This window comes from Mustela putorius, unplaced genomic scaffold (genome assembly GCF_011764305.1).
Source record: "Mustela putorius furo isolate JIRA1106 unplaced genomic scaffold, ASM1176430v1.1 tig00001012_pilon_pilon_pilon, whole genome shotgun sequence".
NCBI classification, from domain to species: domain Eukaryota; kingdom Metazoa; phylum Chordata; class Mammalia; order Carnivora; family Mustelidae; genus Mustela; species Mustela putorius.
Window position 1 is genome coordinate 2,086,496 of NW_025421531.1, and position 26,581 is coordinate 2,113,076.

Here is a 26,581-nt window from a genome sequence, read left to right on the forward strand (position 1 = left end):
AATGAAGCCGTGTGTGCGTGTGCACATGTGCGTGTGTGTGTGTGAGCTCGTGTGTGCGCGCGCGCGCGTCTGTGTGTGTAGATAATGAAATCAGTGTTGTAGATGATGAATTTAAGTTAATCAAGTCCACCACGGGTATGGATTCCAGGGAAAATATTTGGGATGGAATTATAGATTTGGCGGGGGGGGGGGGAGTGAACTCAGGCGAGGAGGAGATGGACACCAGACGACTTGGGGAGAGCTGAGGACATGGGAGAGGAAGCGGACCCAGGCACGGCACCCCGTGGCTGTCCACGGCACCCCGTGGCTCCTGCAGTGAGTCTGCTAGGAAAGGGCAGGGGAGAGGTGGGGACACGGGACAGGTGTAGGCAGGGCAGCAGTGAAGCGGGAGTGAGGGCCGGGAGCATTTCCACATGGTACAGGAGGGGTGCGGGGGGGGGGTCCGCTGAGTAGGGGTGGGGCGATGCTGTCAGTTACTACTCAAAACCATCCCCCTCTTCCTGGGTGGGTAGGCGCCCTCCTATCCTGGGAATTCCAGGTCCTTTGTCCAGTGTTTGGCTTACGTTGGGCATGGCATCTCCTTCTCGTCCGTAAGATGGAACGGGAGATCTGCAGAGGCTCTCTGGGAAATGTTTTCCCTTGAGAGATAACATAGTCCTGGGTGGGGGGGAGCCCTTTAAAATTTATTTGTTGGTTCTTTGTTTTACCCCTGCCCCTTTCCTTGCTCTGTTGACGGCCTGTCGCCCAGGGATGCAAAGCTCAGAGCTACTGCAGTGTCCTTGCGAGAGGGACGAGCGCGCTGAGCTGGAGGCCGTAGACAGTCCCCTGAGGATGTGGGCACGGGTGGCAGAGCCAGAGGGTGGGGAGACCCGGATCCTTGGTGCGACTTGCGGAATTCCTGAACAACCTGAAACCATTTCCCTCAGTCTTATTAAGTTACTATTATCTTATTATAGATGAAGCTGTTGCTGGTTACCTTCCCAGCTGAATGCGTCCCCACGGACATGAGGGGGTGGGGTGCCACATTCCGGTCCCAGGGTAATTTACGTTGGTCTTTAAATGAGATCAGGGAACCAGTAAGACTTTATAAATAGAGCAGTAAAGCATCTTTGATTAGAGCTTCCTCCCTAAAGTAGCAGTGAAAGCCATCGCTCTTTAAAACCATCCTAAGCTGCAGTTACTTTGTGATGCGTAATGAAATTAAGGAAGTCAGGTCTCTCTGTCTTTCTGGTTGAAACCAGGCCAAACAAGTCTTCATGTACAGTTTCAAGCAAAAACAAAAACAAAGACAAAAACCAGAACAGAACAAAACCACCCATTAGCTTCTCCTCCTGGTTAACTGCTCCTTAGGATCCAGCTGGGAGGCGGGTCTTCCTAATCCTTCTAATTGGCCACATTTTGATTGTACTAGAAGATAAGACTTTGGATGTCCTGCTTTCCTGTGGAAAGATCTGCGCTCTCCTGAGGGTGTGGAGAGGCCGAGCTGTGTTCTGGACCATGGGCCTGATGGGAAATGAGATGTGTGGGCAGAAGAGGCAGGGGACGAACCTCCAGAAGGCTCAGACTGCTCTTCTCTGGGCTCCTGAGGAAGGCACAGCTCTCTAGGACAGGAGCACCCACCCTGGAGGAATGTCCATCCTCCGGGAAGTCCTACAACGGAACGAAGAAAGCCCCAACTGTAACAAGCAGAGGACCGGGAACAATGGTGCTTGAAGGAAAGGGATCTTGTTAGCAGCGAAGGAATATTCCAGCTGAGCGAAAACCAGGCTGGTAGCCAGGGAGAAGGAAAAGCGGGGCAGGATCCAGGAGGCCTTGCTGGGATTCAGTCAGCGAAAACTGCCAACCTGTTTGATGCGGGACTGAGGAGAGGGGCAAGCAGGACGGATCTCCTAGTGCAGTGCTAGCAGAGGCCTTAAAAATCCTCTAGATCCTGTGCGAAAACCAAATCTGTCCGTTGTAGATATTTTCTTCAACAAAGTCATACACAGACCCCCATTGCATTTGGGGGCAGGACGTGTTTCCTTTTCCCTCGGCTTGTTTCCAGAGTCGGGCTCCCCCCCCCCCCCCCCCCCCCCCGGGGTAGGATCACAGAAGACAGCAGCACACCTGTGCGCCAGGACCGGGGAGGGTCCATGGGTGCATGACCCACGCAGTGGCTTGGGGTCCTGGGCTCAGAGGAGCCTGTGCTGGGTCTAACACTCTGCGGCTGCTCTTCTGAAAAATCCTAATTAAGTTCTGAACAAGGAGCCCTGCATTTGCATTTTGCACTGGGTCCTGTAGGTCATGTGGCCTGGCCTGAGCCAATGCCGATGGTATTTGTGACTGGGAAGAGGGGCGGTGGTTAGGGGCTATAGAACATGGGCCTTCTACACACTCTGAGATGCCCAGACAGCCAGGGTCAAAATGTACAGGAATAGTGACGTCACAATAGCCATCGCCTGGTTCACAGCGTTGCTGCCAAGTGTTACATAAGCAAGCAAACGTACGTGAATGATTTAGAGCAGAGTGTGGCACGTCTCGCTTGCTATGTAAGTGCTGGATATTATTATAATTCCCTCTCTGCGCTGATGTGACACCGGACAGCCTGAGGTCGATCACGTACAGGGTCACAATTAACTTTTCATTTTCACATTTTTAACCTGTCACTCACCATCCAGTCCCAGGCCGATGACTGTCCCCGGGGCCGGTGGGGGTGGGGGGATCCAACAACAATAAATATTATGATAAATGGATGTGTGACATCACCTCCTCTTACCTTCAATGTAACTAATGCTTCAGACTGTCTGTGTGGCATGTGTGTCTTTGCTGGTGTCTGAGCAGGAAGGGGATTTTTAAAAAAGACTTTATGTATTTGAGAGAGAGTATGTGTACAAGTGGGCATGGGGATGGGGGTGGGGAAGAGGCCGAGAGAGAAGGGGAAAGGGAGAGAGGGAGAAGCAGACTCCCCACTGATCATGGAGCCCAACTCGGGGCTCCACCCCAGGACCCCGAGATCATGACCTGAGCCAAAGTCAGATACTTAACCAAATAAACCATCCACACTCCAGGTGATTTTTTTTTTTTTAAGATTTTTTTAATTTAGGGGCCCCTGGGTGGCTCAGTGGGTTAAAGCCTCTGCCTTTGGCTCAGGTCATGGTCTCAGGGTCCTGGGATCGAGCCCCGCATCGGGCTCTCTGCTCAGCAAGGGAGCCTGCTTCCTCCTCTCTCCCTCTGCCTGCCTCTCTGACTACTTGTGATCTCTGTCTGTCAAATAAATAAATAAAAATCTTAAAAAAAAAAAAATTTTTTTTTTTTTTAATTTGAGAGAGAGAGAGAGAGAGAGCATGAGCTGCTAAGCAGGGATCTTAGGACCCTGGGATCACTACCCAAGCCAAAGGCAGAGACGCTTAACTGACTGAGCCACCCGGGTACCCTCTAGGAGGTGATTTTGAAAATTCAATTAATTAGGGGTTCTCTTGTTCTTTTTCCCTTTACCTGCTTTTTTTGTTGTTCTTATAAAAATGACTCTTGAACCACTGGCTTCCTGCCTCCCTCCCTCTCTCTTCAGATCCCCAGGGCAAGGGGAGGATCTAAAGGAAGACTATGTCACTGTGGTCATCAAGATAATGGCTCCCTCCCTCATTCCCTCCACTCCCATCTGAGTCCGAAGAGCCTGTGAAGTGTTCAACCTTTGTCCTTAGAGTACAGCTCTTGACGAGGTAAAAAATTAAAACACTGGCCCAACACCTTTATTCCAGGAATGCTTTTCCTGACCAAAGTCTGAAAGCTGTTCCTCCTACCCCTCCTAATCGCAGATGTTCCCGACACGTTCTCAGTAAGAGCACACTCTCTCTTATTGTTCTAGGACTTCAAGCCTGTGGGGACAGCACATTTTTTCCTTAGCTGAAATAGTTGTGGTTTTTCCTAACAACTTTGCAAGTTCCCTGTAGAGCTGGAAATTCCCTTCTTGATGATAGCTCTTAATGCAGAAGAAGCCTGGCTTGTCCTATCTTTCCTGCTGACCTGCTTGCTGTGTGACTGTAGAGGTCAGCTTAAACACTCTGGGCCTCAGTACACAAGGATTTCCTTAACTGGGGCACATTGAAAAATGGAAAGTTTTCTGGAGGATTTATTTTTGGAGGACCTTGGGAGAAGAGATTTAAAATGTCTCTATGGTGAGAATAGCCATTTGGGGAGCAACACTTAGATTCCTCTTTCTGGGGAAAAAAAAAAAAGAATTTAATAATTTCCATTGCTAATTACTATCCCCCACCCTCACCCCCATGCCTGTCTCCACTCCCAGTGGTTGATTGATGGAACAGATAAGCTGTACTCTCCCTCCCCCACTTACATACACACTTCTGGCAGGCCCTAGATAAATAGGAGGCAGAGGCAAGTCTGCAGAATTATTATTATCATTATGATGATTATTATGCTTTCAGTATGAGACACAGGAAGTGAAACTGACTAAAATGTCCAATGAGAAATGCCTGGCCGCATTCTCTCCACCAGACCTAAAGGCATAGAAGAAGCCAGATGAAGAAAACTGTGGGCCTCCGTCAGGCCCACAGTCTCTGTGTGTGTGTGTGTGTGTGTGTGTGTGTGTGTGTTACAAGGATTGTCTCTAAAGATCTAGGACTCTGGATCTTTCAAACTTATTCTAATGCTCAAGCTTCCTCCTTCAGGCTGATCTCCTCAGGGGCCTTTCTTACTACCTCCTTCCTCATTTCCTAGAGAGAGCTTCCCAAGGCTGTCAGCACACGTTCAAGGACAAGTCCAGCGATTATTTGGTGCCTCTGTATACACCTAGCCTGCTGAGGCCAGGTAGGAGCCCTCCACCTTTCCCTGCAGCCTGTTTCGTCCCAGTCCCTTCCACCCCCCCCACCCCACCCCCACCCCCGCACAGACCCTCTCTGGGCCAGAGGCCTTTCTTCCCTCTTACCCACTTTCTCTTCTGGCCTGGCCACCTGACCCTCCATCTGCTTGGCTGATTATTCACGCCCTTTGTCTTCTTCAGTAATCGATTGTGGATAAAGGGTAGTCAGAAACGAGGGCATCCGGGCTAATGTAATTATCCCACGCTGACATTTCCACTTGCAGCACCACGGGCTCTGGAAACTCTGAAAAATAGTGTAAATGACCTGATTTTCCTACTACCTTGTTAGCGCAACTTCCTAGGGAGAAGAGCGCAGACAGCTATGTGGGGAGGAAATGAACCAAGTGGGTGTTTCAGAAATACCTTCTCATTTGGACAATGTTCTGAAAACTGCAGAGGAGACAGATGAGGAAAATGCGTCGAGGAGACGCAGCAGAAACAGACCAGCGAGAGCTGGATGCTGGGCTCTTGTGCTTCTCCTCGGGCCCATGTCTTTTTATGGCTTTTGTACAAGATCTTGAGCCAAATGAATAGACTGTTGGAATTTGGGTTTGGGAAAACCATTAACCCTCTTAGTCTCATGAAGATTTAATAAAGACCCAGTAGAGCCCACCCAGGGTTAGGGACGGCAGTGAGGTCACAGCAGGGTAATTGATAGAAGAAGAAAACTCTAGGATAGAGCTCTATACCCTAAGCTGTGACAGTTGTGTGACTCTGGGGGGTCCCTTTCCATCTAGGGGACCCAAAAAGACAGTGTCGGGTCCTGGTTTCCTGTGTTCAAACCCCCACTCCAGTCCTTCCTTTAAGTCACTAAAATTCACTGGACCTCGATTTCCTCGTCGAGGCCCCTGGAAGGGTATTAGTAATACCCACCTTCCAGACTTGTGGGAATTGATTGAATTAACACAAGGAAAGCACTTAGAACCCCATCAAGAGCATAACTAGCACTCAGTAAATGGGAGCCTTTATCATGATTCTGTCTTTCTCTTTGCACTGTCTGCCACCTTCCATTCCATCCATCCAGAAAAAATACCAATGTCATATTCTGTGACATGCCCTGGGCAAGTCACTAGGGATGGAACGTTTGCAGAACTTAAATCGCCCCTGAGGCTTCACTTCCTCCCCAGGATTCTGTTATTTTTTAGCACAGTGTAGAACACATGATAGATGGTATCACATTGACCCTGATTCTTCCTGGGTCTTTGACCCTCTGCCTTGTCTGTTTGCTTTCATTGACTTCTTCTGCTTCCCTGCTCTTTCTTTTCCAACTTTGCAGAGGGTAGGTCCCAGATGTCTCAGCCAAGGAAGGCTCCCAGGGTCCTGCCTGGTTCTTCTGATGGGTCCTGATGAGGGAGCCCTGGGAGGGGCAGCCCCACAGGAAGTCTGCTGGTCTTTCTACTCAGCAGTTCTCCCTTCCCAGGCCCTGGGCTCCTCCACACACTTTGGGGAAGCTGGAGGAGGGCCACTAGGCTCTGTAATAACCACACTTCTTTATGGTAAACAAGAACCAGATTCCTGGGGAGTGAGGAGGGCAGGAGCTCTGTGGCCCAGTAAGGCAGCTGTGTGATGCAAAGAAACACCTCTGGTTGGCCCTGACCTGTCTCGGGAAGGCCCCGGGGATGGCTGCTCACACGCCCTTCTTAGCAGTCCTACTCTGAATTACAGGGACCTTCACATCCAATGGCTCTGCAGACTGAGGTTCTGGTGTCCTGGTCACACCCACATCCAGGGAGCACCTGTCCCTGTCTCTCCTTAGTCACGATTTGTCCCTCCCTCTCCCCTACTCCTGTACCCACTTTCCACCCTTGGGTGTCATTCCCTGTCCCCCCTCACCCCCATCCCCGGCCCCTGCATGAAGAATTGTGCTCGTCCCTCACTGACACCAGGAGAAGCCTCACAGTCCTGGTGGATGTCTTGATCCCAGGAACCTGAGAATAAATGTTGTCGTGGAGGTTGGGCTTGGCCCACAAGCGGGCCAGGGCCTTCTGACTTCAGATGGTGTGGCTGGACGAGCACTTTTCCTCTGAACGGTGTGACTGTGGAGTTTGGGATCTGCTGTGCCAGGATTGAGGCCAAACACAGTCCCTGCTAGTTCCTAGGTAGAAGGTTGGACTGGCTTCAATACCTCCAGAAGGGCTACACGGGAAACGGGGACAGACAACTGGGTAGCTGAGGGCTTAGGATGGGAGGGAGCAGTTTAATATATATCCTTTTGGGCTTTTGCATTTTGTTCCATGTGAATGTATTAAAGGTTCTGAAATTTAAAAACAAACAAACAAAACAAAACAAACTGAGTTTGTGAATCTCCCGTAGGTCGAGTTATAGAGATGAGTCCCTCGAGCCTCCCCCCGTGGCAGAAGGGGTGGTAGGGATGCGGAGTCAGACAATGGCATCAGGGGGACCTGATCGGAGTCTGACTCCAGGCTTAGAAGGGACTGTCAGAGACAGGTGGCTGCTTAGCTTTGAGATTTTCCGAGTGTCTGAATGACTTGGAATGTTGCACTGGAAGGAAAGGCATTGCTGAGTGCCCTGGCCCGGGAGGAGAGAGTCACGTGCCTGCTGCCCTCCTGTGATCCCTCCAGGCCTGGAAGGCCATGACTCTCCCATCTAATGGACAGGAGGAGCCTCCCCCTTCCCCCCCCCGCCCCCCCCCTCCCCCCCCCCGCCACCTGGGAAGGTCAAGGGGGCAGGCCATTGGGCCATTTGTCCCGCTTTTACCTTGGTACACCACCCTCATCCCCAATCCCCCTGCCCCTCCCACCCCTGTCCAGGCTTCCTGCTCAGCGGGAGGCCTGCTTCTCCCTCTCCCACTCCCCCTGCTTGTGTTTCCTCTCTCACTGTGTCTCTCTCTGTCAAATAAATAAAATCTTAAAAACAAACAAACATTTCTCTCCTTTTTGTTCTCTATCCTTACATTCATATCATGTGTTGAAATGTGCATAGCACTTTCACATACATTAACACGGTTCCCTATTGCCCCAAGTCCAAAGCCTTCGTGGAATTCCTAACCTTTTTATCTGTCTCCCATCTCACATCTTGACACTTTCCTGTACGCATATTCCAGCCCATGTTGGCCACCTGCTGTGCTTTTTTCTTTTTCTTTTTCTTTTCTTTCCTTTCCTTTTCTTAAGTAGACTCCACACTGGGCTTGGACTCATGGGGCTTGAACTCAGGACCCTGAGATCAAGACCTGAGAGGAAATCAAGAGTCAGATGCTTAACAGACTAAGCCACCCAGGCGCCCCGGCCACCTGCTGCTTCTAAATGGGCCACGTGATTTCTTGTTTCTTTCCATTCTGTCATTCAGAGGGGTCCCTCTTTCTTCTATGTGGTTTTCCTCCTCTGCCCAGAAAGAGTTCTTGTCTATCTTTAGATGCCTAAGTCAAATGTCACATGTTCAGTGAGGACTTTCTGGATGAATCTGTCCTTTTCATGAGCTCAGGAGAACGACACTTTATACCGTCTCCAGGGTGCACCTGTTAGGATGGCTGTTACCGACACCAAAACCGAACGCTCAAACCCTAGAAAGTAAGGAGCGCTGGTTACCTGGAGAGAAATAAAGCCCCAGGACCGTGCTGGTGGGGATGTGGAAAGATGCCGCTGCCGTGGAAACAGCGCAGGAAGCAGTTCTTAAAAAGAATGAAACAGAATCATCATAGGATCCAGCAACTCCACGTCTGGGACTAGACCCCGAAGAATGGAAAGCAGCGGCTCCACAGACATTAGGACACACCTGGTCACAGCAGTGTTATTCACAAAGGCCAAAGTATGGAACGAAGGGAGAAACAGAAGGTGGTAAGTATGTACGGAGGTGTAGACCTACACCACAGTCTTCAGCGAAGGAAATTCTCCCACAGCCTACCGCATGGATGAACCTCGAAGACATTACGCTCAGGGAAATAAGCCAGTCCCAAGAGAACAAAGACTGTTTGATTCCACTTGTATGACTTCCCCAGAGCAGTCAAGTCTATAAAGACAGAAAGTAGAACGGTGGTTGTCAGGGGCCGAGAGGCGGGTGGGAGCTGGGAATTATTGTCTAATGGGTATATTGTTTTATGGGAAGGCAGAAATCTCTGGAGATGGGTGGTGAGGATGGTTGCACAATGTGAATGTGCCTAATACCTCTGAACTGTACACTTAAAAATGGTTAAAAATATGCATTTTGTGTTATGGCGTACATAACCATCACCATGCTTGTGCGTGTATATATATATAAAATATATTTATATTTATTTTATATTTATATTTATATTCATATATATATAATTTCTCAAGGGGCTCAAGGCCTGTCAGGGGCCTCTGGTCATTCCCATGCCCAGCACAGTAACTTGGTACCCCATCCATGTTTATTGATATGGGGGGGCATAAAGTTGACGGTGGGGGCACCTGCAGGCAGGTCTCAGGCTGGACCGCGTGCCAACTCATCTCTTGCAACATATCCCAGCTTTCCCTGTACCTGCTGCTTCCCTGGAGGGGGCCTCCAGCTGTCTCCCCGGGGCTGTGGGGAGACCCCTTGCCGGCCCCAGTAAGAGAGCATCCAAGAATGATGGGGACTTGCCTGCCGCATGTGCTATGTGGGTCACACAAAAGGAAATACTTGTTCTCAATGTTACCACGAGGCCCTGGAAGTTCTGAGAGTATCAAGTTTTTAGAGTCACACACCTACCTACCTCTATGATGTTGTATTTGTGGTCTTTGGAGGAAGGAGACCAATGAGGTGATTGCCATAGGTTCTTTTCATCTCTATAGTATTACAACTTTCACAACCTAACAAGATATGTGGGGGCAGGGTGTGGGGGGAATGAGCTCCTACTTCTGTCAGGAAGGGAGCAAAACCGAAACAAAACATAGTATCAATATCAAACACAGCCCGTGTATTTAGGTCCTTCTTCAAAAGCTTATACCTGCTAAGAGCCCCAACTCCTCCAGGCTTCCATGACTTTATTCATCGACTTTACCTGGCTTAGAGGGATAGTCTTTGGGAATGAGAGTAAACTGCAGGTTGTGGAGTGTGTTTCTTTCTCCTAAGCCATGCACACAGGCTGGGAGGGCTTTCTGAGTGACCTGGCAGGTGTCAGGTAGCTGGACCACTTACAAGAACGTTTAGGAACACAGACTCTGCCCATATGTGGGAACAGCACGAGTCTGAGGTCTGGCTCTTCCCACTCTAGTGTGACGGCTCTGGCCTGTTACTTAACGTTTTGACTGTCAGTGTTTCTGGCGATCAAAATAGCAAAAATTATACTACTTACAGCCTTGTTGAGAGGACTGAAGGGGATAATTGGCACGAGAATATTTACGGCAGTATCACAGCTCACATTTATAAAGGCTGATCCCTATGCACCAGTAACAGTTCAAAATGTTGCCCGAGTATTTAATTTAGGGAACCATGGCCCCTTTCACTGTAGAACCTGAGTGCTGAGGTGTAGTGAATATGGTAAGTGGGAAGTGGTAGAGGTGGGATTTGGACTCAGAATTTGTTTCCCCCATGCTCTGCCGCCTGAAAATTATGTTCTCATGTGAAGCTGGGATCATCATGCCTTCACGAAATCACTACCCATTCTGCGTGTGCACACACGTGCACACACCTCTTCTGCACCTTTCCCTTCCTCCCCCTTCCGTTTATTTATCTTCAGGGAGGGAGGGAGGGGGAAGAAATCTGGGGACACGGGATCACCAGGCAAAGCTGAAATGACCTTTTGGGTGGACACACACTGGTTGTGTTCCTGGATGGCAAATCCTGTTTTCCTCTCTCCCTTCCCCATTTCAGTCCCCCCGGCGGAACAAGCATTGGCTTTGCAACTGACATGCCCAGTGCAGGTTAGACTGGAGGGGCAACGTTTTTAAAACAGAGACAACAGCCTTGGACTGTCTTGAATGTGGCAGAAAATTTACTTCTTTTCCTTTCATTTCCCATACCAAGCTGCAGAGTTATAATTAGGTATCGTGTAGTCCTAATTAGCCCCATTTGTAGTCCCTCTGGACCATGTTCTGTCTGTTGAGGCACAGAGGCTAAGTTTCCATCCCCCTTCGGATACTTCCTTCTTTCTATTTCCATTCCCATTCTTCCCCTCCACTGTAGGTGCTCCCTGCTGTAGCATGGAACTGTCAAACGTTGGGGGTACAGGCAAGGGCACTGGGGGATAGGGTAGCAGAGCATTCTTCCCCTCTGGGAAGCCCTCAATACGGCATTGTTGCTTCAGGTAGAATTTCTTTCCGTGGATCGGCTCTTAGCACATTCAGAGATTTCAGAAATTTTTGCCACTAATGACTCTTACGCATATGTTATCCTCACGTTGAAGTCTTTCTCATTTTATCAAAGAATTAGTAGCTTATGGCATGAAGACTGCTTATCTCTCTCTAGGCCCCAAGCTTTTTTTCTTCTCAAGGGTGAGTTCTGAGTGGACAGATCTTTTCCTGTGAATCATGCTTCCTTCTGTGATATTCTGCTTTTTGCCATACCGGTTAGATCCAAGGTCTGGTTTATCTGTGTGCATACGCGTATCTCGCAGCCTACGAATGTTGTCTCATCTGCAGCATGCCATCTGCACATTTCCAAGAAATCCACCTCTGTAGATTCTTATCCTCTGTCATCCATTCAGAATCCCACATCATGGTAAAACAGGAGCCACTTACTCCCTAGTGCTATGAAGGCAGGATGGGGGAACCTCAAAGAAGAGAGATTGTCATGGAGTCAAGGTTTATCCCATAACAGAGCCCAGCTATGCAACACAGATCTATACTAGAAGGTCGAAGGAAACTGAGACGTGGGAGATTTAAAGTTTATCTAAAGTGTAGCCCATAACTCTTTGGGCCATTCCTGCCCAGAAATGGCAGATTCTGTATTTCTGAAAACAAGAAGGATGTGTGGGTATAAATTTGCTCAGGGTTTAGACTGAGGGGCATGACCATGGACTTCAGATCAGAAAGACCTGGCTTCTGTCCTTTGTGAACTCTGTGACCCTAGGAAAGTTACTTAATTTCTCTAGGACTCAGTTTCCTCTCCTATAAAACAAATAAATTAGACTAACAGTACATAGTCCCTAGGGCTGTATAATAGTTGGGATAACTAATAGTTAAGTTTGGTTGTGAATGATCGAAAACCTAATATATCCGTTACTGTTACAAGAAGGACATTTACTGGGCACCTGGGTGGCTCAGTGGGTTAAGCCGCTGCCTTCGGCTCAGGTCGTGATCTCGGGGTCCTGGGATCGAGTCCCGCGTCGGGCTCTCTGCTCAGCAGGGAGCCTGCTTCCTCCTTTCTCTCTGCCTGCCTCTATGCCTACTTGTGATCTCTCTCTGTCAAATAAATAAAATCTTTAAAAAAAAAAAAAGAAGGACATTTACTACTCTTCATGTAAAAGTCGGTCAGTGGCTTAGGGATGATATGATGAATGTGTGCTCTCCAGGACATAGGCTGCTTTTATCCTTGTGTTCTGTTATCCTCAACCTATGGCCTCTACTTCATGATTCAAGATGGCTCCTCAAGCTACAGCCCTTAAAGTGTTCATTCCAGCCACTGGGGAAGAGAAAAGAGGAAGAGAAGGAGGAGGACCTACCCCTTCCCTTTGACCCCTTCCATTTATAAGTGATTGGCTGGACCTTAGTCTGACAACCAGTTGTAATGGAGGCTGGAAATGTAATTTTTTCCTCAGGGCAGTCATGTGCTTAACTAAATAATGGAAGTTCTTTACTATCAAAGAGGGGGAAATGGGTATTGGTCCACATAACTAGCAGTCTGCCGCAGATCTTCGTGAGATTTAAATGAGATGAGGCCAATGGAGGGCCGAGCACAGACTGAGCACCATATCACTCCATCATCATTTTCATCATCCCCAGGAGAATGGAGGGAGTACTTCGAAACCATCACCAGATCTCTTTCTTCTAACCTTGTCTCATTAACAATGTCACTCTTATCCATCTCCCTTCTAAGACCCTATCAGCTTCATCTTTTATGAAGGTCAGACACCTATACCTTATGAAATAAAACAATGCAAAAGGAAAGTAAGGGAACGGTGGACACAGGATTCAAGATAATGGTTATTTTTGGCTGGGAAAACAGAGGTAGGTTGGGGTGGAGATGGAGGAACCACATAGTTATTTCATGTCAAAGCTCTAGTCTTTATTTTGGGCAGGGGATTCATAGGTGCCTCTTGCATTATTAAAAATAACTGATAGCCAAAGCAAAGTAGAGGTACCTGGACCAATAATGAAGCTGTGTCGTGAATCAAGGATTAAAATTAATCTGACTCTATGCACGTGAGGTCTTTTCATTGGCTTTGTGGGTACAGTATTATATGGCTTATGTGTCTGCATGTCAATACTAGACAAAAATAATACTTTTTATTTGCGTAGACTTCTAATTTTCAAAGTGCTTCTACACATCCATAAAAACTGCTTAGGAAGTTCCTTACACATCATTGAGAGCGTGGCATTGTACGTATAGGACTACGGACTTCTGTGTCCTAGGGGAAAATAATTTATTTTATTCTTATAGTAGCTATATGAGGTCGGCAGGACAAATGTGTTGTCGCTTTTCACAGATGAGAGAGAAGGAACTGAGCGGGGGAAGGGACTCCAGAGGTTATGAGTAGTTGGCCTGGAAGGGAATGTGAGGTTCCAGGTTATGTGAGGTTATGAGTAGTTGGCCTGGAAGGGAACTTACGACTGGATCTCTTGCCGAGTGCTTCCCCCTTTATCCCCGCTCACTGCGGTTCCTATGCATCCATTATGCATGTGCTCCATGCCAGGCACCTTGTGCTGATGGGTTTGTGTTCATGTAGGTGTGCGTTTTGTATGCAGCTTATGTAACTTCTATGCACATGCACACGAACCTGCCCTTGGAGTCCTTGTGTGCCCTGAGGCCTGCACGGCCCATGTAACTGAGTGAGGGATCCCCAGCGGCGGTTTCAGTTGCTTGTTATTCCTGGGTCACTGGGCTTCAGCATCTCCCCAGAGTCCTAGCTAGTTAGGAAGGTAGTTGTGATATCAGGGATAGATCCCCAAGCAGGGGGACAGAACAGAGGAGCCAGCCAGCCATGCTTTAATGATAATAATAATAATATTGGATATATAATATATAATATAATAATGATAATATTATATAATATATTATATATAATATATATTATATCATAATATATAATATAATAATAATAATAATATTTCCTGATAATTTATAGTTTATGAAGGGTTCTCTTAAATAGGAGCTCATTAAATTCTCACTCAGCCTTGAAAGTCAAGGTTATTGTTTTTCTCATTTGTTCAGATACAAAGAGAGGTTAAACGGCTTACTCATGGTAATCCAACTTGAGGATGGATTTGAACTCAGGTCACTTGTCTCTAAAACTCTGTTCTCTTTCCCCTGTGCCTTTCTATCTCCGAAAGGGTGAAGAGCTTATCTTCTTTCTAGCCATGTGGAGAGAAGCAGGTGAAAACTCAATGCCAAGCACTGGGAAGCCCCCAGTGACACTCTTCTGTGGACAGAAAAAGACCAACTCAGAGCTGGGAGCAGCCCCAGACCAGGAACCTCTCATCAGCAGAGAAAGAGCCTGAGCAGCTGGAGCTTTCTACTTCCCCATGCTTGCCTCTGTCCCTCTCTCAGTCCCTGGGTATCTTCCATGTGTGCCTTGGTGACCTGAGAGGGGAAGGCGGTCTCCAAACTCTGTGGCCTGAGGTGGTCTCTGTGTTTTTGAAGAGTCGGGGGGTGGGGTGGGGGGGGGACTCTAACCACATCTGCCCTCAGCTGCTGCAGCTGGGAGGCGAATCCCTCCACCTCCAGCTCCCAACCCGCGTCTATGCCGCTTTCGCCACATTGTTTTATTATACCTGCCTGTTTTCTTCCCTATCAATTAACACCACTTACCCCTGTGAGGCTGGGCACGGCACCTTGTACACAGTTAGTTCGTCCCCTAAATTCACTCTGCTTCGAAAGAGCCAATTATCTTTGTCTCCTTTCCAGCCCCATGAAATGAACTCTGCTGCTCAGCCTGGAAAGAATTGTACTGTTCTGGAAGGGTAACTCCTGCCTTTTGCTCCACCTCTCACTCCTTCTGGAGTGTTGGGGGACACATTAGGAACCACATGTGGCCATAGCTCAAGCCCCATTTTAAATTTTGGGTTATCAGTAATCACACTGAAGTTTTGTCTTCACCTGTCTGGTTCCTTTGTCTTATTTCTCAACTGTTCTACCAGTCAGAGCCGGGAAGAGGTCAGCAGGCTTGTGTTTGATGATCACCCCCACACCCAACAGCAGCCTCTATTCAGAGGGTCCCCAGTCACCTGCCCTGGGCTGCTATAGGCCCAGCTAGATCCTTGGTATCTTCCTCAGAGGTATAGGGCTAATCTGGACTAGAGCTCGACTTCTTAAAAATACCCACTTCTGGGGCACCTGGGTGGCTCAGTGAGCTAAAGCCTTCGGCTCAGGTCATGATCTCAGGGTCCTGGGATAAAGCCCCACATCAGGCTCTGTGCTCAGCAGGGAGCCTGCTCCCCCCACCTCTGCCTGCCTCTCTACCTACTAGTGATGTCTGTCTGTCAAATAAATAAATAAAATCTTAAAAAAAAAATACCCATTTCTCCTAATGGTGCCAGTTCAGGGACTAACTCCTCCACGCTGCAGATCAGAACCTAGCTCCCAGACCTTCCTTTTTGTTGCGTTGTCTTATCTAATTCTCTCCACACCTGGTGGAAAGGTACTGCTATTCTTCCCACTGAGGGAGAGGAGAAATGGCTGGGTCAGGATCACACAGGAAGTCTGAAGGTCAGTCTAGCCTTTTCCCACTCAGTTTCCTTTTTATTTCATTTCATTTTACTTTTTTTTAAAGCTCATTTACGTGAAAAAAAGTTCAAAGTTATAATTGCTACATTCTTCATAGTTACACAGTGATAAATCTTTAACTGAAAAACAAATGTATGAGAAAAGTGCAACACTCAGAGGAAAATGGTCTGGAAAATATTTAATATTTGCCTCACACCCATGTTGAGGACGAAGGCCCTCGGTAATTCGGTAATTTTCGGTCACTCCTGCTCACCCCGAGATCTCCAGTGGCTAACACTAGTCAGCTACCCCTCGCCTTCAAAATACACCCCGTCTCCCAATTGGCGGCTGCGGTCTAAAAGACACGCACAATTGGAAGAAAGTGGCTCTTCCATCTGAATTATACAGCCACTTTCATACACCTCCCTCTTCCCTTTGCGCGGCCCGGATCCGTTACGAACTTGGCTTTCTCAGCCCCCATTCCCTGCCCTTCAGCACCCCCAGCCCCAAGCCCGCAGCCCCCGCCCTCCGCACTCCGGATGCCTCGCGTCCTCCCCTTTAAGGCCAGCCCCTCCCCCACGCCCACACCTCCCCGGCCCCGCCCCGCCTCCCCAAGCCCAGCCTCTCCGACCCTCCCCTTTAAGGATCGGCCCCGGACGCAGACGAAGCTGTGACGCGGCCGCCGGCCCCCGGGCTGGGTACACTGTCGCGCGGCCGCTTCCCCCCCGGGCCGGGCCCCCGCCGTCCCGCGGTCCCCCGAGCGCCAGGCCCCCGGGGGGAGGGTGGGAGGGAGGGAGGAGGGCTGGTGGGCGGCAGCGGCGCACGGCGGGACCCACGGAGCCCCGCGACCCGCCGAGCCTGGAGCCGGGCCGGGGCGGGGAAGCCGGCTCCAGCCCGGAGCAAACTTCGCAGCCGGGCGGGGGGTGGCGGGGACCCCGTCCGGAGCCGGAGGAGGGGGCAGCCGCGGGCCCTACCCCCTCTGCTCCCGCGTCTCCGGGCACCATGCTGTCCAACTCCCAAGGCCAGACCCCGCCGGTGCTGTTCCCCAACCCGCCGCCGCCGCCGCCGCCGCAGCCCCCCGCCCCGGCCCAGCCTCACCCCCCGGCCCAGCCGCCGCCGCTGCCCCCGCAGCAGTTTCCCCAGTTCCATGTCAAGTCGAGCCTGCAGATCAAGAAGAACGCCATCATCGACGACTACAAGGTCACCACCCAGGTCCTGGGACTGGGCATCAACGGGAAAGTTTTGCAGATCTTCAATAAGAGGACCCAGGAGAAATTCGCCCTAAAAGTAAGTTCGGGGGCCGGGGGAGGGGAGGAGGGGCACGGGGGGGGGGCTCCCGGGGACGACCCCCGCCCCCGCGCTCCGGAGCGGCCGGAGCGTACAGTCGCCGGGCGCGATCGCGCCGACCCTCCCCGGACCCCGTGTCAGTCCGACCCGGTCGCCGAGGAGTGGCGGCGGCTCCGCTGCCGGGCCCGGCGCCCGAGCGGAGCCAAGTGCGCGGCAAGGGGCCGGCGGGCCGCGGGGAAGGTCAGGTCCGCGAGGACCACGGCGCCCGACCGAGTTTCCGGTCACCTCCGGGTGTGAGTGGCGGGACCCGAAAGGACTCGTGAGGACTCTGCCATTTTGGGGTTTGAGCGGGATCCAGCCGAGGCGCAACGGTTGGCTTCGGGACCACTTCTGCTAATTTCACCCCGGCTCAAGGAAGTGATTTTCGGGGGTTGTGGTTCCCCATCCTCTCGTCCCTCCTTTCTTTCTTTCTGCGGGCACAAAAGGCCCATTACTCATTGAGCTGGTTGGTCGGTTAGTTTGGAGAAGTCGGATCGCTGAGGTTTATTTAGCCTCGCTCCTTATTTGGGAGCCGGAATGTGTGATTTCACTTCCCTGGGCCTCCCGAGCGCGGCCGTGCCGCCTTGGGGCGCGCCGGCCCGGGAGGTGCCAGGCTGGAGATTCCGCGGGGACACCGCCCCCCGGGCGCGGGGGAGGGACTGTTTTGATCCGAGAGCAGGCTCTCCTCCTACCTTCAGTGCCTGTGAGGCTCCAGATGGGAGGCCAGCAGGCTCCGGCGCGATGTCTGCTGTTTCCATAGCTCCATTGATCATTGTGAACCCGGTCTCTAAACCGCGGCTGGGCCGGGTGCTGATGCCGCAAATCGGGGATGGCCGCTTGAGCCCTGGACATAGGCGATTGGTGGACAGTAGGAGGGAGCGTTATCCTTGAGCTGAGGAAACCCAACCTCTTTTTTCTTTTTTCTTTTTTTTTTTTTTAAGGGGGTGTGGTGGTTGGGGGTGGGGTGGGGATGAGGATTTAAGAGAGAATACCTATTTCAGAAGTTAAACAGAATGGACTTGGAGGTCTGCTGAGATGGGTGGGTCCCCAGTGCTGTGTGAGCCAGTGTTCAGGGTCACTAAAAAGGTTTTCCCCTCAGACAGGTTTCAGATCAAACCACATCTCTAAAGGTGACACAAACAGGCCTGTTTCCCCTGGGGCGTCTTAATGATTGGAGGAGGAGAAAAATACTTCCTGTGTTATATTTTTCTCCTCCCCCTGGCTGCCCCCCCCATCCCCAACCAGCTGTATTTCAGCTATTAATACAAAACTCAGATAGGTGTGATGGGTGGAACTGTTGGAATATATAATAAAATGTAATAAAACTCTGGCACTTTGCAGTTGCAGAGAGCAAGCAGATCCGATTTCCAGATTTTAAGGCCTCTAAAATTATTTCCTTGATGCTTGCATCCTCCTTGGGTGGGGAGAGCTTTCAGCTAGCCCCAGCACTGTCAGATTGTTCGGCTTTTACTCTAAGCTGTTGCTGTGGACTTTTTGGTGGTTGTGCCTTAGACCACTTTTTCCATAGTCATAAGCGGGGACCGGGAGGAGGAGTGGTGGTTTAACTGTGGCTCTGACCTTGGGGAGTAGAGTTGAGTGAAGACTCTGACCACAGTTAACCTGTACCGGTGAGGACGTGACAGCCGTTCTTTCTGGGAGAGTTTTCTATCCCTCTGAGAGGCCATCTGCCTTCACCCATCAGCAGTTTGGGGACGAAGGCTGTTCATTCCCTTGGATAGCTGAAATATTGTATAAAGACTTCAGAACAAAAGCTCTCCACTTCTTTTTATTCTATATAATGACACAGAAAACCACACGCTAAAATGTTTAAGAGTGGCAATTCAGATTTCTGTTGTAATTTAGATTTCTGTTGTAATTTAGATTTCTGTTCTTGTTATGAATAGGACAGAGATTTGGATATTCCCCTCCTGTAAATAGTTTTGAAAGGAAAAATCTGGCAGTGTTTTAAATAGCACTCATAATTCATCTTTCTCAGGTTAGAAGTGGGTGAAGATTGAAGTCAGTCTGTTTTGACAGGCAGTCTGCACCCAGATCTTATAAGTTGACTCAACTGTTAAATTGCAGATTCCCACACATCTTTGTGTAAAAACTTAATAATAGTGGAAGAAAGAAGGTATGAGGCATTCCGAGACCGACAGCAGTGTCGACAGCACTTCCATATCCAAATATTGGCTAAGACATAATTACAGCTTGTGGGGGGAATCTGGTCCAAAGAATCCTGTTTGAGACATACACCAAAGAGATTTCTAGATCTTGAATCTTGATGAACTTAACCTTAGGTGCTGAGCAGTGGAATGGTTTTCAAAACCAGGAGTGTTTTGATTATAAAACAAGGGGGCTGGATGTTGTGGGCTAGGATGGGTTGCCCCATTGGGAAAGTGACTGAGGAAAAAGGGATCAGACCTTTACTCTACGTGTGTTAGGTCGTTCCTGGGGATTTGAGACAGGAGCTGTAGGAGGACTGGGGCACGGTCTCGGATGGGGTTCTGATCTCTGCTGCTTCACGGCTCCGAGAGTGGATGGGAGGTTGTGGTTAAGAGGTCTGGTGACCTCTTAGCCCTCTTGAGGGAAATCAGTACTTTAAAAAAAACCAAAAAGTCCCATCTTGTGCTGCTGCTTTTCTACCTCCACCTCACAGAGCTAACATATCAGGGCTTTTAGTGGGTGCCGTGACCTCACCTCGCCATCTCTCCTGGCTGCTGTTGCTACGTTCTGAGCCATACTCGCACTTGCTCAGCGCCGGAAGGGACTTCAGAGGTCATCTCATCTAACCCCCTTGTCTTGCAGATGAAAAAACCAGGACCCAGAGCAGAAATCACTTGAGGTCATAGAGCCATGCACTTGGCCGAGGCAGGATTAGAACTTGGGACGCCCGACGCCCTGTCTCAGGCCCCTTCCCACTTCATAACTGCAGTGGCGTCCACAGGCCCAGACCTGGGGTTGGCTGCTGCTCCAGAGCTCCTCAGGCCTCAGGAGCTGCTCTCTGACCCCCTTGACTGTTCGGTATTTATTGTTGGGCTGTTGGGCAAAGGGGTGCCGGGTGGGTATTTATTGCGTCCCCAGCAGTAACCCCCGAAGTTGGAGGGGCAGCTTATGTACCAACTCAGCAGCTTCATGAGTTTTAAATCAGGTAACCAGCTTTAAAAAAAAAAAAAAAAAAATAAAAAAAAAAAAAAAATATATATATATATATATATATATATATATATATATGCCACCTCCACACCTTTTAGGGAGTGTTTGAAAGAAATCTTATTATTTTTTGTAGAAGAACGTAGGAACCATATTAACTGTTTCTTTGGTAAGGACACCTAGTCTCAACCCACTTGTGTAATAATTGGTTGTATGCCCCCTGGGGTTCCTCAGCTGCTTCCTGCTTCACTGTGTCATGGTGACTCTTGGGTATTAGCTGAACAAATTTAATTAAAGCTGGCACTGTTGTCCCTCTCTGCTGCATGACTCTGATTAGTTGAAGGGTGCTGTTGCTTTACAAAATATAGAATGTTGTCATAGCTTACCTCTGTTTATCTTTCCATTGCGTGGATTAGAGAGAAAACAAGGTCCTGTGATGTCTTCTCCTTTCCTTTCTCCAGTGGTTCTCCCTCCCCAGGTCACTGTGTGTCACTGTGGTGGGGCTTCCTCTGGTGTTCTGAAGGGGAGATAATCGGAACCTCATGTGCTTGTTCCGGACACACAGGGAGGCACGGAGCTCCCACAGCCGCGAAGGACAGGCAGCATCCCACCGGCACACCTCATGCTCGGATACCTCCTGGGTAGCACGCTGGGTAGCACGGCTATGTGAGGGCCCTGTTCCCAGATGGGGTTTGCTAGATGAAATCGCATGGTGAGGAAGGTTTCACTCACTAAAATGGCCTCTTTTAAAGAAAAAGAGAGGGGTGCCTGGGTGGCTCAGTGGGTTAAAGCCTCTGCCTTCAGCTCAGGTCATGATCCCGGGGTCCTGGGATCGAGTCCCACATCAGGCTCTCTGCTCAGTGGGGAGCCTGTTTCCTCCTCTCTCTGCCTGCCTCTCTGCCTACTTGTGATCTCTTGTCTGTCAACTAACTAAAATCTTTAAAAGAAAAAAAAGAAGAAGAAGAAGAGAACATGAGGTGGGGCAAATGGCAGAGGTGGAGACAGAGAATCTCCATCAGGTTCCAGACCCAGCACAGAGTCCAAGGTAGGGCTTGATCTCACGGCTCTGAGATTGTGACCTGAGCTGAAATCAAGTCGGACACTTAAACTGACTGAGCCACCCAGGTGCCCCAAATTAGCTTCTTATATCTCCTTTGCTTATAGGTTGTTAACAGTTCACTGAGCATCCTGCTATATGCTTGGTCACATAAAGTGCCTTAAAACTTGAGGGGTCAAGAAACGGATTCGGAGAAGGCATTAACAGATGCAGTGTGTGTTGTCCTGTATGGCAGCCAATACCCTTGCATGGCTATTTAAACTAATGTTAATTAATCTAAATTAAGTTGAAAATCAGGGACCCCTTGGTGGCTCAGTGGGTTAAAGCCTTTGCCTTCGGCTCAGGTCATGATCCCAGGGTCCTGGAATCGAGCCCTGCATCAGGCTCTCTGCTCTGCAGGGAGCCTGCTTCCTCTTCTCTCTCTGCCTGCCTCTCTGCCTACTTGTAATCTCTCTCTGTCAAATAAATAAATAAAATCTTAAAAAAAAATAAATAGAAAATCAGCTAGCCACCTTTCAAGTCTCCAGTGGCTACATGTGGCTACTGGCTGCTGAACTGGATAGCACAGAAGCATATACTCCTCCTATTAGAAAGTTCTGCTGCATTGTGCTGGTCTAGAGGTGAAATCCTGTGGTTGGGGCTAGAAGAGTTTTGGAAGGGAAATCTCTGAGGACTCTAGAAACCAGGGACAGTTCATTGCTGGGCCTCTGAAGTATGAGCAGGTCTGTAGGAGTGGCTGGTGATGCTGGCCCTGAGGGAAGAACTGGAGATCAGGTGGGCAAGGACCAAGTAGGGTTGGTGACCCAGAATTGAACCTAACCTAGCTTTATTTACTTATTTATTTATTTTTAAAAGGATTTTATTTATTTATTTGACAGAGAGCTCACAAGTAGGCAGAGAGGCAAAGAGAGAGGGGGAAGCAGGCTCCCTGTGGAGCAGAGAGCCCGACTCAGGACTCGATCCCAGGGCCCTGAGATCATAACCTGAGCCAAAAGCAGAGGCTTAACCCACTGAGCCACCCAGGTGCCCTTAACCTAGCTTTATATTAAAAGTGGTTGTTACAATATTTGAGGGGCATGAAGTAAACTCACAGGCAGAAGGCTGACAGATCATTGAGGTTTGGACCGTGGAGGTCCTAAGTTTCTAGTTTCAGAGACCCCCCTCCTTCTCATGGGGCCTTGGCCCCTATTTACTGCAGTCAGACTCTTGGCGTCCACTGAGGCAGGATTAAGTTGGGTCAGATCATGGTCCTTTTTCACTTGTGAATTGTGGGCTTTGATGGAGCTTGAAAATAATCTCCAGCTAAGATCTGGGATCAGGGACTGACAGAAGGGAGGAGAAAAGCAGCCCCAGGCCTCAGGACCAGGTATTGGTGGGTGCCTGGGAAATGAAGAAGCTCCTTTTCGGGAGGAAGAAGGTGTTGGTGCCCATGATTAAGAGGTTTTGACTGGTTGGGACTGGAGGACTTGACCCATCTTCAGTTGGCAAGTCTACTTGAGAAGCAGGTGTAGCGACTCAGGGAGAGGCTTGGAGGAGCCAAGCTTTGGGACTGCAGACTTAATCCTCGGCCAGATCCTGGGGTGGGAGGAGGGGCTAAAGTTCCTGTCACCCGCAAATCCCAGGGATGTATGGAGGCTGTGCCAGGAGGAGCGTCACCCACTGTGGGGAAGGACAGGGCATTGGCATCCCACTGGAGTCCTCCCATGAGTCCCGAGGCCCTCCGGTGTTGTGATTCAGGACTGTCCCTGGTGGTCTGAGGTCCTGATTCAGGCCCTTCCAAGGGCCACGTGGGTTCTCTTTTTCCCTCTTTCCTGGACTGCACCCTTCCAGGAGCTTCAGTGTTCTAGGAGGGAGGTGGGTACGCCGGGCAGAGTTGTTCTTTGTGTTTGAAGGGGCTGCGGTTGCTCTTGGTACTGATATAAGCTCGGGTGGTAAAGACAACCATATCCCTTTGCACCTTAGAGCTGTTGATACTCCCTGGTCATCTTTCTTGACTGCTTCCATCTTACCAGAGCGGGTGGTTAGGCCAGTCAGGAAAGGGTCAGCGCTATGTCCAGGGTCTTACCCTGTGTCTTAATCAGGGACGCAGTTCCCTGGGACCTCCTCTTCATCTGGGTTCCTTTGGTTTTTTTGGTTGCTAGAGGGATGGCCCTTGCAGTGCAACTCTCAGCTCAACTAACTGGTCACTAGGCTTTTTCTATATAGGTCACCTCATAAATGGGGACATTGGTAAAGAGAAGGGACCATGCCACTGGGCAGCTTGATGTACACCAAGTATGTAACCCAAATTTTGTACCTTTTCTCATCATTAGAGGGATACTGATATTTTGCATTTTAAGATATATCTTTGGATACAAATTTTTAGAGATGAGTTTTTAATTATTGGTTAAGTGCTAGAGAAGAGAAGAAAGCAAAAAAAGGGGCCCAGTCTATGTGTCCTGCTAACTGGTCATGTGACCTTAAGTAGGTCAGTTAGGTTTTCCAGGCTTTGGTGCATGCGTCAGAGGTCAGGCTACAAATTACTCCTGAGCACTGGCATTGGGGGGTGGTGGAAGGCTGTGCCGGGGGCAAGAGGCTGAGAGCCGGCAGGGTGACTTGCTGACCTCCCCGTGTCTGACCATCAGCAGCGCCTGTGCCGGCGTGGATGCCCTTTTGATAAGCTTGATGCTAGGCTCTGAGGTGGCTGTGTCCAGTTAATTAATAATCATCATTGACCAGCTGCTCCCTCTCTCGTGTGAAGACTGGGAGAGTGTTCCAGCTAGCGCCTCAGCAGAGAGGATGGGCTGTGTACCTCGGGAGTGGGGGTGGCGTGGGGATCTAGTCTTCCCTTGAAGTCAGAGGAATCTTAGTATAGTTGTGTCTCACGGTGGAGATGAGGAATTCTTTATGTTCTCCATCAGAGACTTGTTTCCCATTTGAGGTGTGGGGCCAAACATGGCCGCTGTGATTGGCGGTGCAGGCACAGGGGCACCTGGCCGAGGGGGCTGGTGAGGGCTGTGACCTAACCTGTTGTCCACCAGGCAGGCTTTGTGTTGGCTTGTGGCTGGGCTCCTCCAGACAGGGGTCTTCTCATTCACCCAGAGATACGGTGTGGGCTGGGAGCTGTGCGGAGGTGAGAGGTGGGGACTGTTCCCAAAGCTGATGAGGAAATTAGGATTTACATCCAAGTACCACCCCCCACCCCACCCCAAGACAGTGTAAGACTGGATATCAGAAGTCCAAAGAAGCAAGAGGAGAGATGGATACCTGGTGCTGGCTGTTCTCTTTCCTCTTCTTCCTGCTCACTTAGTGCTGAGCAGTAGTTTCATCCCTGAAGATTTGGAGTGTGGGGTCCTGGGTGCCAGGCCATCATACGTGATTGGACGAAGAAGACACAGAGTGGAAAGCAGAATAAGGTTGGACACAGCCTCTGGTGGTGCAGTGTTGGGATCTTTATTCTCTGATCCAGTAAACATCTCTGTGTGCTATCTGGCCGGGGGAGAGCCTGGGACGTGGCCCCAAGGTCAAACCCTATCTGTAACTCTTGCTCCCCTCTAAGACCGGCCAAGCTCTGTGTTTATTCTGCTAGGAACCTGAGCTGCCTAGAAGGGTCATATGAAAGGGCATCTTACTCTTGAGGGACATCCCAGGCATCTCCGTGGCCAGTGTCCATGCAGCACTTATCTGGAAGGTGAGGCGTGGTGGCTAAAGACGGAAACTGTGTGGCTTTTTCTGTCTCAGAGAACATGAGGGGAACACGGGGGCCTGTGCTGTTGATGCCTTCTCTGCTACACTCGTCTCCATTGAGTCTTTTGAACCTAAAGCAAAGGGAAAGGGGACCTGCTGACAAGCCCCTGCCGGCTCCTCCGCTGTCCTGCTCCTCTGGGAACCTTGCCTCCCACCCCTCTGCCGCAGGTGATGGCGTCAGTCACCTCGTGGCCATTGTGATGATCCGTAGTGTCACTGGGCTCCCAGCCCACACACGGGACATTTGCAACCTGGCCTCCCGCCCAGGGCCTAGAACTGCTACTCAGCCCCTCTGTACCAACAGTTAAAAATAAGCTCACTACTGCTGCAGTCTCCCCTCACCACCCAGCCCTGCCGTCGGCCCCGGGTCTAACTGCCACGCCGCAGACCTGCATCTCTCTCCTTGCGCCTGGTCTCCCTGGCTGCCCCCTTCTCCTGTGGCTGGGAGTGAGCCATGGCTGGTGCTTCTCCAGGTAGCTTGTCCCACTCCTCTCACTCAGGAAAGCAAGTTGCCCCCAAGCCCCTGCCTAGCCCCAGCTGTGTGAGAAGAGGGCAGTGCGTGCCAAGGCTCCGTGGAGCTGCCTTGCTTCTCCATCAGGGGAAGGCTTAGGGGGAGGGCGCCCAAGTTCATTGGAGTCAATGAGATTTTTGCCTGGGCTTCCTCCAAGCTGCTCTGGCCAGCAGGCCCCCCCTGCCAGAAGGGGTGTGGGGGTGAGTAGGAGAGCCCCGCATGAGGCTGTCCGTGGCCCTCACCCCGACTGCCCTGTGGCTGAGCCGCCTCCCTGCCCTGGGCCTCCTGCCCTGTTGCCCCGCTAATTCTCCACCTCTGCAGTGTGGGGCTTCAGGTTACGCGCAGGGGTGTGACCTCATCCTGCTGGCTTCCAGGGCTCACTGAGCCCTGACCCTCAGGGCCTCCTTCCTGGGTCAGGCCAGGGCCCCTCTGGCCTTCCAGCTTTGCCACCTGCACTATGTCACAGAGAACAGGGGTCTCTCCTCTCTCCTGACGGTGGAGGCAGGGTTACTGCTGATCTGAGCCCACGGAAGCCCATTGAGGCAGCCTCTTCCCTTACTGCCGGGGGGTCCTGTGCAGGCGAGGGGAGGAGGCTCAGGTAGTTGCAGAACTGAGCAATAGTGGGCAAGCACTTCTTTTAGCTTGACTTTGGCATTCTCTTCTTCCTGATTCACCTAATCCTCGGCAGGTGTGGTACTAACCATGCAAACAAGGGTTTTGTGTCTTTTTTCTGAACTTGGGGATGTTTGGGAGAGGAGGTGAGGAAGAGTTATAGGAGCCAAGGTGGGTCTTTGGGGACCTCTGGCTTCAACTAGAGTCACATACCGGACCATGTCTGTATGGGCTGCTTTCTCCCATCTGGCCCTCTGGGGCCTCATTTTCTCTGCAGGGAGAGATTTATCTGCCAAGGCCCATTGGCTTCTGGAGGGAGGAGTTGGGTGTAAATTGCTAAGAGTTTATTTTTAACTCTGACAGAAGGAGCCCCTGTCCTTGGAGTAACCGTACCCTCCCGCTTCTCTGTCCCGGGCCTCCCTCTCTGACTTCTGTCATTCTTAGAGGAAGGCTTGTAGATTCCACAGGCCCGGCGTCAGCGGAACTGGGCAAGGGAAGCCTCTCTAAGTGGAGAATCTGTGGATTGCTTGACAGGCCCGACTTCCGCGGAGCTCAGGGGCCTGCGGGGGGCAGGGAAGTAGAG

The 26,581-nt window shown here is 50.4% G+C and overlaps 1 protein-coding gene across 3 annotated transcripts in view; it reads left to right on the forward strand.

Annotated features, from left to right (window-relative positions):
* The first annotated feature begins 16,263 nt into the window (after window positions 1-16,263).
* MAPKAPK2 (MAPK activated protein kinase 2) overlaps window positions 16,264-26,581 on the forward strand; it is a 45,840-nt gene continuing 35,522 nt past the window's right edge. The window contains exon 1 of one of the 3 annotated variants that reach the window (XM_045086996.1): window positions 16,264-16,900. In XM_045086996.1, coding sequence (XP_044942931.1) covers window positions 16,616-16,900 — 285 coding nt within the window. In that variant the 5' untranslated portion in view covers window positions 16,264-16,615. The remainder of the gene's footprint in view (window positions 16,901-26,581) is intronic. The other 2 variants (XM_045086994.1, XM_045086995.1) reach the window with 2 other exon arrangements.